The 14,116-nt window shown below is 35.3% G+C and overlaps 1 protein-coding gene across 1 annotated transcript in view; it reads left to right on the forward strand.

Annotated features, from left to right (window-relative positions):
• The first annotated feature begins 506 nt into the window (after window positions 1-506).
• Window positions 507-14,116, forward strand: part of LOC143051796 (aminopeptidase N-like) — a 46,217-nt gene continuing 32,607 nt past the window's right edge. Inside the window, exons 1-4 of the mRNA XM_076224731.1 lie at window positions 507-724; window positions 4,530-4,962; window positions 11,948-12,103; window positions 12,908-13,025. Of these exons, the coding sequence (XP_076080846.1) occupies window positions 574-724; window positions 4,530-4,962; window positions 11,948-12,103; window positions 12,908-13,025 (858 nt within the window). The 5' untranslated portion in view covers window positions 507-573. The remainder of the gene's footprint in view (window positions 725-4,529; window positions 4,963-11,947; window positions 12,104-12,907; window positions 13,026-14,116) is intronic.

Consider the following 14,116-nt stretch of genomic DNA (forward strand, 5'->3'; position numbering starts at 1 on the left):
TGGTTCCCGGTGCAATCTGATAAACACTCACATGAATTATAAAATATAGGTATAAATTTCAATGAGACAACTATCCACCAAAGCTCAAATGAAGTGGATGTGAGGATGTATCGGCAATCGTATAAACTTCACCAACGTGAAAAAGTCATAGCGTATATTTCGATTTGATGATTTCAAACGTTTTTATTCAATTTCTTCCTCGAACTATCGATCTCCTGTTTGCACGATGCATGCTATTTTAGAATTACTATACACATACTAATTGTCATGCAGTCGCTTTAGATTAAAGCACTTGTACTATTTTCTTAAAGAAAGTCAATGGCACTCACACAAATGTAAAGTACTAATAACTTTCGTCATTGTCGGCATATTACATAAGTATACTTAGTCAAGTATCTTTCACTAATCAGAAGAAATGAATGTCACACATAAACATATGCTAATGTCAAGTTCATGAACCCTGACAAAAGTATTATCGGAGAGAGTTTGTTAGGTTTTACCACGACTGCAAGTTATTTTATTATCTCTATGAGTTGATGTTACACATAAGAAGCATTATAAGTCGTAAGGATCATGGCAAATATCAGTGATCTGAGAAAGCGAGGTTGTTTTGTTACTAACCTTATAGGACTACTGTTGGTGATACTGGTTATATGCCTCTTAGTGGTAGTGGCAGTCTTGGTTTATTTTACAACGTTGGATATTAAATGTTCTTCGTCGAATGGTGAGTAAATGTAAACATTTAATGGAAATGACGAAAGAGGGTATAAAGATTGTTTGATAGCTTGCTATTTGTCGCTGCTTTCAATATTGTTTTGTGGCAGTAAAGTTTTTATAGGTAGAGGAAACCGGAGTATCCTGTCAGAACGATCGACTTTTGACAGGAAAACTGACACAATCACTAGCTAGTCAATTAAGGAAAACTGACAAAATCACTAGCTAGTCAATTAAGGAAAACTGACACAATCACTAGCTAGTCAATTAAGGAAAACTTACAAAATCCTAGCTAGTCAATTAGGGAAACTGACAAAATCCTAGCTAGTCAATTAAGGAAAACTGACAAAATCACTAGCTAGTCAATTAAGGAAAACTGACAAAATCACTAACTAGTCAATTAAGGAAAACTTACAAAATCCTAGCTAGTCAATTAAGGAAAACTGACACAATCACTAGCTAGTCAATTAAGGAAAACTGACACAATCACTAGCTAGTCAATTAAGGAAAACTGACACAATCACTAGCTAGTCAATTAAGGAAAACTGACAAAATCACTAGCTAGTCAATTAAGGAAAACTTACAAAATCCTAGCTAGTCAATTAAGGAAAACTGACAAAATCCTAGCTAGTCAATAAAGGAAAACTGACAAAATCACTAGCTAGTCAATAAAGGAAAACTTACAAAATCCTAGCTAGTCAATTAGGGAAAACTGACAAAATCACTAGCTAGTCAATTAAGGATATCTGACAAAATCACTAGCTAGTCAATTAAGGAAAACCGACAAAATCACTAGCTAGTCAATTAAAGAAAACTGACAAAATCACTAGCTAGTCAATTAAGGAAAACTAACAAAATCACTAGCAAGTCAATTAAGGAAAACTGACAAAATCCTAGCTAATCAATTAAGGAAAACTGACAAAACCCTAGCTAGTCAATAAAGGAAAACTTACAAAATCCTAGCTAGTCAATTAGGGAAAACTGACAAAATCACTAGCTAGTCAATTAAGGATATCTGACAAAATCACTAGCTAGTCAATTAAGGAAAACCGACAAAATCACTAGCTAGTCAATTAAAGAAAACTGACAAAATCACTAGCTAGTCAATTAAGGAAAACTAACAAAATCACTAGCTAGTCAATTAAGGAAAACTGACAAAATCCTAGCTAATCAATTAAGGAAAACTGACAAAACCCTAGCTAGTCAATAAAGGAAAACTTACAAAATCCTAGCTAGTCAATTAAGGAAAACTGACACTATCACTAGCTATTCAATTAAGAAAAACTGACACAATCACTATCCATTCAATTAAGGAACACTGACACAATCACTGGCTAGTCATTAAAGGAAAACTGACACAATCACTAGCTATTCAATTAAGAAGGGTGTCGATCGCATGTATCAACTGCTACGTGTGTGGTTTGAAGTCACAACCTCGGTGTTGGCAGGCTAGAGATCAGTAGTTGGACCATTCAGACCACTCGCCACCATGGACACCACTATACAAATGAAAAGTATCTATTGTTCAAGACCTCAATATGTATATAAACATCTACGATGTGTTGGTTTGCTGACTCAATGACGTATTGTAAATATCTTATTTTCAAAGCCAATGTCTAAAAGATTTCATTTGTGTATACATGCAGTACAATGTATTTGTTTAGCTGCGGAGCTTTTTTTTTATTTTATTCTCTTTACACACTATCAGTAGAAATGGCAACTGAGCAAGACTGCATGAGTGGCATGACACCTCCAGCATCAATTAATGTATTCAATTATGACCTTGAATAAAATCTTATATATAATATATAGAATATATATAGGTACATGAATATGGTATTGTATTTGAAAATCTAGTTTGATCTTTTATAGTTTTAACTTGAATTTTGACCAGTTTAAATGATCAGTTTAAATGATTAATTAATTCATAATTTCAAAGCGAAACTACAACAAAACCTATTTAAATGTGAAAGTACATGTAACATATATAATTAATGACTCTGATGCTGTTTTTGTAATCTGTAACCTACAATAGTCTGCAATGTAAGTGTCCTACATCAGGTATAATTATCATACCAATGTAAATGCTTGTTATGTAATTGTTACACACATCCTCCTAATAATAAATGTCAAACGAAGTCAAAAATGAAGAATGCATTCATTTTTTTATGGTAAAGCTGTAGTAAGATACTGCAGGAATATAAACATATTTACTTTGTGACGTTTATTAACCAGCAGAAAACAACATTCTACATTCTAAGATAGTACAATAGACAAACAATCTAACAGATCTTATCTACCAAGCAGATTTCAAATAATTTCACAATTTTCCAGCTTTTGATGTAGATTTTGTTTGACTAATTTGTCATATACATGGCTACAAACAATAGTATTTTGGTAAAAACCTTACAAATCTATACACAGCACACACTTAAGTATATAAGGTAAACAAGGGTCTGTATGGGGTCATTTAATTCTGTTTTCTTTAATTTTTTATGTCGTTGTTTTTAAAATCTTGTCCATAATTCTCTATACTTTATTTCTAAACCCCTTATTATTCTCTTTTCTTTATTTTGAGTCCATCTATTTTCTATTCTGTACAAACCTTATCCAGACCAGAGAAACAACCATACCGTATGGTCGGCTATAAAAGGCCTAAACATGAAAAATTATTACAATCCCTTATTTTACAAAATGACAACATTCGCGATACATATTTATTATTAAGTTTTCTACACATTGATAGCGTAAAATATCAGCCGCGAGCCACTATGTGAACCTTTTTGGCGAGCTCCACATTGTGTCGAGCAGCTGATATTTAACGATATTTATACGAAGAAAGCCCGATTATCTGTTTACCATTCAATTGCTGGTCTTTCCCTCATCCCAAGACAGTTTACACTTGACGAAAGCAAGCTTGATAACTTCTCCTTTCTCGATACGTGATAGGAGAATTACGGAGACTGAACAGGGCGATAGAAGCGTATAGGAAAGGACGATAAACTCCAATACCATATTTTATTCCTGTGTAAAATATAATATATATGACTTTATGCTTGAAGGGGTCATAAAACGATTTCCTACGTATCTTTTCACTCGCTCCTCTTAACTATGAAAATCATGCTTTTGATTTTATCATTGATTTTTCTTTATGATTTTCAACTAAATTTGAATATTGAACCGACTTCTAGCAGGCGGTTGGATATTGAATATTCAATATCGAACAACGAATCGGTCGCTTACTTCATATGCATATTAAAAACTGGGAATTGTCGAAGTTTGAGTCTCATACATTTTTTTGGTTTTTAGACATACCATCAAAATTGGTAGGTGAAAAAAAAGTGGCTGATATTTTGATCGGCTGCTAAAAGTGGCTGCCAGCTTAAATCTATTGGCTTTATGTGCTATTAATGACAATAATGAAATGATGCATTGAACAACATCAAAGCTTGATACAACTCTTAAATTCATGATTGTACCATAAAATATTATATTATGAATTGAATGCATCCTTTTATAATTATAAATTAATTTTTAATCTGGTTTTAAAAGTATTGATCGTGTTCACATGTTTAACATAAAGCGATCGCTTCATACCAAATGTGCTTTGGTCAACACTTGTTCACACCAATTAGAGTACAAGGGTAACGCGTTATTAAAAAAGGAGGGACAAAGGAGAAAGAAAACAAAGACAACAAAGACAACAAATCTCAGGGTTGCACTACTGGGCTGAATGACATGCAGGACAATGACAGGATCAAAATGAAACCTTAAATAAAATCATGAAATGCTTTTTTAGATTTTTTTTTTAACAGAATCAGATGGGAAGGCAGTGCATAAAGCTCCGTCCGTTGAGAGGAACTTTCGACTACCACCCAACTTGTACCCGACTGTTTATACAGTTGAGATTCAGCCATTTATCTATGGAGACAACTCAGAAAACTTTTTCTTCTATGGTCACGTGAGAATAGAAGTAGAATGCAGGTCATCAACAGACGAAATTATTCTACACAGTAAGATGTTAAATATTACAGAAAATTCTATCGAAATTCGGCCGAGCGGAAGAGAGAACGACACAATAAATTCTACTTTGGAATATGATACAGACAACGAGTTCATAATACTGAAAATGAGTAGATTGATGGTTGCCGGAAACAGATATATTGTAGAAATGGGATTCGATGGACATTTCTCGGAGGATTTAGTAGGATTGTATCTTAGTTCGTATGTTCGTGACAACTCTACAGTGTAAGTATAATCAGTTTTTCATTGGTGTAGTTTAATTTGTCATTCGCCTTGGCCGCCATGTTGCAATTAGAAATTGAACATAATGATGGTAACAGTAAAAACATTTATTATAGAAATTGGGGTTTCTTTTATGTCTAATTTAGAGTTCAAACAGATTGTATCTGAGGTTGATTGTTCGTAACAAAACTCTTCTGTGTAAGGGAGCTACCATTTGATTTTTAGGGGGGGGGGGGGGGCTAGGATGAAATTTGAAAAAAATAGGCAGGACAGGAGTTTTGAGTTAAAAAAAAGGCAGGATGAGACATTTGCAAAAAAAAAAAAGTCAGGACGACAATTAAGGTAAAAAAAAGTCAGGATAAACTAAAAAAAAAAGGCAGGACCGAACAGAGTGAAAAATAAAAAGGCAGGACAAAAATAAAAAGGCAGGACAGAGATTACAGCTAAAAAAAAATGCAGGACAAAATTTTTCATCCTAGCCCCCCCCCCCCCCCCCCCCCCCCAATAAAAATCAAATGGTAGCTCCCTAAATTCAGTAAAAAATCTCCCATTGACCATGTTGACTTTAATGCTTATCTATGTATGGAATTAAATTTATACCTAATTTACCTTTAGAAATTGGAAACTTTCAAATAACATTCATGAAAGTACAAATGTAGCCCTATCTTTTGCACTAATAAAAACATAGGGTCATGCGTCATTTTTGGGCATTCAGATGGCCTTGTTTACAAACAATGTAGATTCGCACTGAATTCCTATACTGACCCCCATTACTTTTCAACCCTGTAGTAAAAAAAATTAGTACATTCAGCATTTATTTTTTATTTTTTTTTTCAACTCTAGTTTTGATCCATCTGCCAAAAAATATTTATTACAAACATTATCTACCAATCAGAAGAGCATATGACTTCAGTGTTATACAGAAAGCTCTCCCCTAAATGGGCGGTCCCTGATGACGTATATTTATTTAATGAATTTACCCCTATAAGGGACTTTTTTACTTCTTTTCCTACTTTTTTAGCTCACCTGGCCCGAAGGGCCAAGTGAGCTTTTCTCACCACTTGGCGTCCGTCGTCCGTCGTCGTCGTCGTTAACAATTTACATTTTGAACTTCTTCTAGAGAACCACTAAATGGAATGGAACCAAACATGGCATGAATGTTCCTTATGAGGTGCTGACCAAGTGTTGTTACTTTGTAGCCGATCCATCATCCAAGATGGCCGCCAGCGGGGGACTTAGTTTAACATAGGACCCTATGGGAAATGCATACAAATGACTTCTGTTAGAGAACCACTGAATGGAATGAAACCAAACATGGCATGAATGTTCCTTATGAGGTACTGACCAAGTGTTGTTACTTTGTTGCCGATCCATCATCCAAGATGGCTGCTAGCCGGGGACTTAGTTTAACATAGGACCCTATGGGAAATGCATACAAATGACTTCTTTTAGAGAACCACTGAATGGAATAAAACCAAACATAGCATGAATGTTCCTTATGGGGTGCTGACCAAGTGTTGTTACTTTGTAGCAGATCCATCATCCAAGATGGCCGCCAGCAGGGGACTTAGTTTAACATAGGACCCTATGGGAAATGCATACAAATGACTTCTTTTAGAGAACCACTGAATTGAATGAAACCAAACATGGCATGAATGTTCCTTATGAGGTGCTGACATAGTGTTGTTACTTTGTTGCCGATCCATCATCCAAGATGGCCGCCAGCGGGGGACTTAATTTAACATAGGACCCTATGGGAAATGCATACAAATGACTTCCTCTAGAGAACCACTGAATGGAATGAAACCAAACATGGCATGAATGTTCCTTATGAGGTGCCGACCAAGTGTTGTTTCTTTGTTGCCGATCCATCATCCAAGATGGCCGCCAGCCGGGAACTTAGTTTAACATAGGACCCTATGGGAAATGCATACAAATGACTTCTTTTAGAGAACCACTGAATGGAATAACACCAAACATAGCATGAATGTTCCTTATGGGGTGCTGACCAAGTGTTGTTACTTTGTAGCCGATCCATCATCCAAGATGGCCGCCAGCGGGGGACTTAGTTTAACATAGGACCCTATGGGAAATGCATACAAATGACTTCTTCTAGAGAACCACTAAATGGAATGAAACCAAACATAGCATGAATGTTCCTTATGGAGTGCTGACCAAGTGTTGTTACTTTGTAGCCGATCCATCATCCAAGATGGCCGCCAGCGGGGGACTTAGTTTAACATAGGACCCTATGGGAAATGCATACAAATGACTTCTTCTAGAGAACCACTAAATGGAATGAAACCAAACATAGCATGAATGTTCCTTATGGAGTGCTGACCAAGTGTTGTTACTTTGTAGCCAATCCATCATCCAAGATGGCCGCCAGCGGGGGACTTAGTTTAACATAGGACCCTATGGGAAATGCATACAAATGACTTCTTTTAGAGAACCACTGAATGGAATGAAATCAAACATGGCATGAATGTTCCTAATGTGGTGCTGACCAAGTGTTGTTACTTTGTAGCCGATCCATTATCCAAGATGGACGCCAGCGGGGGACTTAGTTTAACATAGGACCCTATGGGAAATGCATACAAATGACTTCTTTTAGAGAACAACTGAATGGAATGAAACCAAACATTGCATGAATGTTCCTTATGCCGTGCTGACCATGTGTTGTTTTTTTTGTTGCCCATCCATCATCCAAGATGGCCGCCAGCATGGGACTTAGTTTAACATAGGACCCTATGGGAAATGCATACAAATGACTTCTTCTAGAGAACCACTAAATGGAATGAAACCAAACATAGCATGAATGTTCCTTATGGAGTGCTGACCAAGTGTTGTTACTTTGTAGCCAATCCATCATCCAAGATGGCCGCCAGCGGGGGACTTAGTTTAACATAGGACCCTATGGGAAATGCATACAAATGACTTCTTTTAGAGAACCACTGAATGGAATGAAATCAAACATGGCATGAATGTTCCTAATGTGGTGCTGACCAAGTGTTGTTACTTTGTAGCCGATCCATTATCCAAGATGGACGCCAGCGGGGGACTTAGTTTAACATAGGACCCTATGGGAAATGCATACAAATGACTTCTTTTAGAGAACAACTGAATGGAATGAAACCAAACATTGCATGAATGTTCCTTATGCCGTGCTGACCATGTGTTGTTTTTTTGTTGCCCATCCATCATCCAAGATGGCCGCCAGCATGGGACTTAGTTTAACATAGGACCCTATGGGAAATGCATACAAATGACTTCTTTTAGAGAACCACTGAATGGAATGAAATCAAACATGGCATGAATGTTCCTAATGTGGTGCTGACCAAGTGTTGTTACTTTGTAGCCGATCCATTATCAAAGATGGCCGCCAGCAGGGACTTAGTTTAACATAGGACCCTATTGGAAATGCATACAAATGACTTCTTTTAGAGAACCACTGAATGGAATAAAACTAAACATTGCATGAATGTTCCTTATGAGGTGCTGACCAAGTGTTGTTACTTTGTAGCAGATCCATCATCCAAGATGGCCGCCAGCAGGGGACTTAGTTTAACATAGGACCCTATGGGAAATGCATACAAATGACTTCTTTTAGAGAACCACTGAATGGAATAAAACCAAACATGGCATGAATGTTCCTTATGAGGTGCTGACCAAGTGTTGTTACTTTGTAGCCGATCCGTCATCCAAGATGGCCGCCAGTGGGGGACTATTGAATGAAATTAAACATGTTCCTTTCCTTATCAATGAGGTTGTGTTGTCACTTTTAGCCAAATTTTATATTTTTTCATATGATTTCAAAAACCCAAGTAGAATCAGGTGAGCGATACAGGCTCTTGAGAGCCTCTAGTTTGTAATAAACATGTAAGGTATCCAATTTTCAAGTTCCAGTGTCAATACAACATTCATAAATGCTGAGTTTGTAAAGATAGAGCAAAATTTATACTACAGCCCACACTGCGGCCAATGTATATTTGGTATATAAACATGATAAAGTTGCACATTGACTGTTTTTAAAAGAATGGTGTAAAATACTATGTTTAATAAATATGAATTGTTTTCTGTGTTTGCTTTGACCAGTATTGCAAGTACATGTACACCTAGAAACTAAAGACTTGGTGTACTCTTAGTTAAATTTTTCCTTAATGGAAGTTTTTGATTAAATACCCTGAAAAGAGCACAAAAGGACTTTTTAAAGGCTTTTTTAAACAGTTTGATACCAAATAAAACAACAATTATGTTTCATTATACTACATTTGTGTAAATCTGTGTTTTAATTACTTGTAAAGTTCACAAAATGTCATTGACAATCACTCTGCAGAAATTCCTGTTACCCCAACATCAGGATGGATTCTTCGCCAAAACTAGACAGCCAGAACTGAAGTAGAAAAAAGTGCCAAATATGAATAAATAAGTCTAAATATAACCAAACTTTGCATATTTGGAAGATTAAAGTAACAATTTAGAATATTTAAAAGCAATTATTTAACAAAAAAATCCAATTACAAACATTTCAACACTAGTTTCCTAGATGAAGGACATGTAATCATGAAAAGTTGTCTAGTATAGTTTTTAAATAAAGAATCGCAATGTGTTATGTGAAAATAAATGAATATCTTCATGCGGTCAGATTATTTGAGTGTTAAAATACTAGAAAAGTGCTTATTTACCACTTGTTCTACAACTTAACATGGGGAACACAGCTAAAAAAAAAATCACTATGTCAAAGGGAGGTAATCCATTTTTTCATATGATTTTATATATATTATGAGGAGAAATATGTGCAAAATGTGATGTAAATATGGAGGATATTTGTGCCTTTCATTCATATCATAACTCTAAAGTGTCATTTCTATTGTTTCTTTCAATCTGCACACAAAAACTGATTTTTAACATATACCCCATGCTTCCTCTCACAGTAACACTCAGTGCATCCTGAATAGCCGCGGCTAAGATAGAAATTTGTGTAATTTAAAATACAACTTCAAATTGTTCCAAAATCCTTCCATTACATTAAAATTTACAGGGAATGAGTTTGTGGATTATTGTGTGGCCTTGGACAAGTACAGTGAAAGAGTTCATATTTTCTTATAGGGCTAAGGGAGCTACCATTTGATTTTTATGGGGGGGCTAGGATGAAATTTGAAAAAAATAGGCAGGACAGGAGTTTTGAGTTAAAAAAAAAGGCAGGATGAGACATTTGCAAAAAAAAAAGTCAGGACGACAATTAAGGTAAAAAAAAGTCAGGATAAACTAAAAAAAAAAGGCAGGACCGAACAGAGTGAAAAATAAAAAGGCAGGACAGAGATTACAGCTAAAAAAAAATGCAGGACAAAATTTTTCATCCTAGACCCCCCAATAAAAATCAAATGGTAGCTCCCTAAGTATAAATTATAGTTTTCCATTGGCGTAGTTTGAACTTAAGTTATTCGCCTTGGCCGCAATGTTGCAATTACAAATTCTAATGCAATAACGTTTGTAACGTTCATTTTGATTGCATGGATAACGTCACTTGTTTACATGGCATCAATTGAGAATTGATGCTATGGGTCGTACGCGCAAGCGCAGACGGCATATGACATATTTTAAAAACATGTTTTAACGTTGTTTTCATTCAGTTTCATTAGAATGGAGATAACAATATTGTATTTTAAGCTCCGACGGCATCAATTGGGGATTTGATGGTCGCAAATAACAGTTTACTGTCTAGATGCTAACGCGTCGCCAGTAAACTTAATTTGCGACTATCAAATCCTCAATTGATGATGCCGTCGGAGCTTAATATACAATACAGTTATCTCCTAATTGACAAACAGGGAGGGGGAGGTAGCAGTAAACACATAATGAATATCTAAATGGATTATATCTTGATTCACGTTACAACGCTACATTTTTAGTTTAAACATATTTATTTATAGTGGATTGGGAAACAAGTTTTGCAACTCATATTAATCCCTTTCCACTTTGCGGGTGCGAGTGCTGCCTTGCAGCGGATATAGCCTGCTCTTTTCTTTTTTTTTTAAATCTACAAGAATGTTTATAACGTGCAAGAGGTATGGCTCTCTCTTTACACGGGTCAGCCATTTATCATCCCCTTCCGATGGACTATCATCGCAAATGATGTCAAGAGAGAGCCGAAAATTCAGTCCCTGAAATTTTCATCCCAGAACGGGAATCGAACTTGGAACCTTTTAGTAGTCTGATGCACTAACCACTACACCACGGCTCTCTTAGGATTTTATTTAGGAATGTTCATAAACAAATTAACTCATCATAGATAACAGGATTACATTTTGTACTTAGCCCAGACGCGTGTTTTGTCTACGAAAGACTCATCAGTGACGCTCGAATCAAAAAAGTTAAAAGGCCAAACGAAGTACGAAGTTGAAGAGCTTTGAGGACCCTTTGCAATGTTCATTTTTGTTAGTTACAATCTGTCACCCAGTGTTCATATCTATATGACTTAATATGACTTGACTCGGAACCTACCTTTATTCCCTGTAAAATCACATACAAAAATTACCACGTGCATATGGAACAAGATATACTTCATTTAGATATTCAATTAAATAGACTTTAAAAAACACTATTTCTGTAATATTTGTGTTTACTGCTATCCCCTGTTTGTCGATTTTAATTGCACCAAATGTTGTACTTAGAAGCCGCCTTCGTCCCTCATCCGACTTGAGTTTATACAATGTATCTAGTATAGAAAGTTGTTGTTATAAAAAGTCACGAAGACACAAGATGTGAAACAATCTAAAAAAAAAAGCTAATGATAAATATATATATATAATGTACTAGTACTACACAATGAAAGAATGAACAGTAGACATATTATTCATTGAAAAACTACTGGGTTACTTGTTAATGACTTCAGACAAAGTGGTTGACACATTGGCGGTTTAATGTTATTTGCAGTTTTTGATTGGACGATTATTTTGTTAACATTTGATAATGTTTCCTATTTCAGATACCTTGCTACGACACAATTTGAAGCTGCTCATGCCAGGAGAGCATTTCCATGTTTTGACGAGCCTGCAATTAAAGCCAAATTTAATATAACTCTCGTCAGGAAAGATCATATGACTTCCTTGTCAAATACTCGTATTATTTATCAAAAAAATAGGTGAGTACAGCTAAATTAAATAAAGACTGTACAAGGGAAGATCATTTTGTTAAATCACAAACAAATAATGCAATTCACGAAGAAAAGGATCTTCTCCCTTTTTCACGCGAACACATAATATCACTCCTGGTTACCTGTTTGGTTCGACTTGATCCATTGTCAGGAAACACATGCATATTTTGTATGTTATGGTTGTATAAATTATACATTTTATGCATTTGTTTTTTTTTTCTTACGGGATCAGGCAGCGAGTTGTTGAAATAGTTGAACTACTATATCACTAGTCTGTCAACACTGAAATTTTGAGTTCGAATCCCGAACGTGGTATGTGCGCTCGACTTCAATCTTGACTTGTATTGTCAGTTTACCTACCGAAAGAAAACATTGACTCCACCTACTAATAAAAACGGACTGCCACGAAATAGGACAATAGTGCTCAAAGTGGTGTTAAACACAAATCAAGCAAATGACCAATTGATGTTTAGTTTAAACATATTCATTTATAGTGGATTGGGAAACAAGTTTTGCAACTTATATTAATCCCTTCCACTTTGCGGGTGCGAGTGCTGCCTTGTAGCGGCATTAGCCTACTCCTTTTGGTGTATTTAACGTGCAAGAGATATGGCTCTCTCTTAACACGGGTCAGCCATTTATCGTCCCCTTCCGACGGACAATCACCGTTTCCTCAAGACCATACTCGCAGATGGTGTCAAGGGAGATAATTGATGTTTATTTAATCACTTGTCATTAGTTTGCCTCTTTATAGCCAACAATTTTAACTTACCATAAATTGCGATTTTCCAGAACGGACGATTGGGTTGCTGACCATTATGAAGAAACCCCGTTGATGTCAACTTATCTCTTAGCCTTTATTGTTTGTGACTTTCAATACACAAGTGACGTCACCAAGAACAATGTACTAGTAAGTCAATAGTAATGCATTTGTATCTACAGATTTAAATTATGAATGAATGATAATTATCAATTGAGAGTCACACAGTATTAGATTAAAACTCAAAGTAAGGCCAGTTCAAACACATCTTCTGTCCTCACTTCTGTCATAAGGAAACTAAGAAATACACTAAATCCAATATAAAGCTAACCGCTAGTTGTTAAACATGTTAAATGTATTAACCCTTATTTATATATTCCGAACACATTGAGGTTCAAGGTATAATCAAATTGTGCAAGGATATCGAACGTAAATAAAAAAAAATATATGTCAAGTGCTAGTATCATTCCAATGTTAATGTGTCAGATATTCGGAATGCTTTCAGTTTATCCATGTAAATTACAAGCAAATTTTTTTTGCCGCTACACAATAGTCTTCTTTTCATAATTTTATTACATATAGTTTAAAGCATTATTGAAAATACTTATTGTTTTTTATATAGTTTTGAAAAAAGGTTCAAATATTAAATGTACGAAAAGTCTTGAATGAGAATCAGTTCCCGCCAACTTTTCAATTTATTGTATCCATTAAACAAAGACGCATTTTGTTTCTTATACTTTTTAAGTTCCATAATGTTTATACTAGCTATCAATTTATAACAGTCTTTTACAAAACTTATAATTTTGAAATAGATTTGCGAACATTCTTAAGACCAAATGAAATAAGGTCACTTTAAAAGTTTTACAATGCCAAGCTATAAAACATGCAAATAAAATGATGACATTTCTCATAAATAAAACAAAACTAGTGAGTGAATAAACTAAATGAATGATTGCAAAGTCATTGCATGTCATGTTTTCAACAATACTCATAATCACGTGAATAGTTATCAAAGGTAACAGGATTATAATTGCATGAACCCCTCAGGGGGTTCATGCTTATATATTGGTGAGTTTTGAATGTGTCTATGGGCCACTCGATATCTCTCGGCCGGAAGTCAGAATAAAAATCTCGGAACGTCTCTTAAATTTTCGGTCATATAAACAGGTCTTAACAGGTTGTTATCTATGTCTATGATATGGTCCCTTGATGTCCCTTGACGACGCAATTATATTTGTTTT

The sequence above is a fragment of the Mytilus galloprovincialis genome, chromosome 11, assembly GCF_965363235.1.
Source record: "Mytilus galloprovincialis chromosome 11, xbMytGall1.hap1.1, whole genome shotgun sequence".
Taxonomy (NCBI): Eukaryota; Metazoa; Mollusca; class Bivalvia; order Mytilida; family Mytilidae; genus Mytilus; species Mytilus galloprovincialis.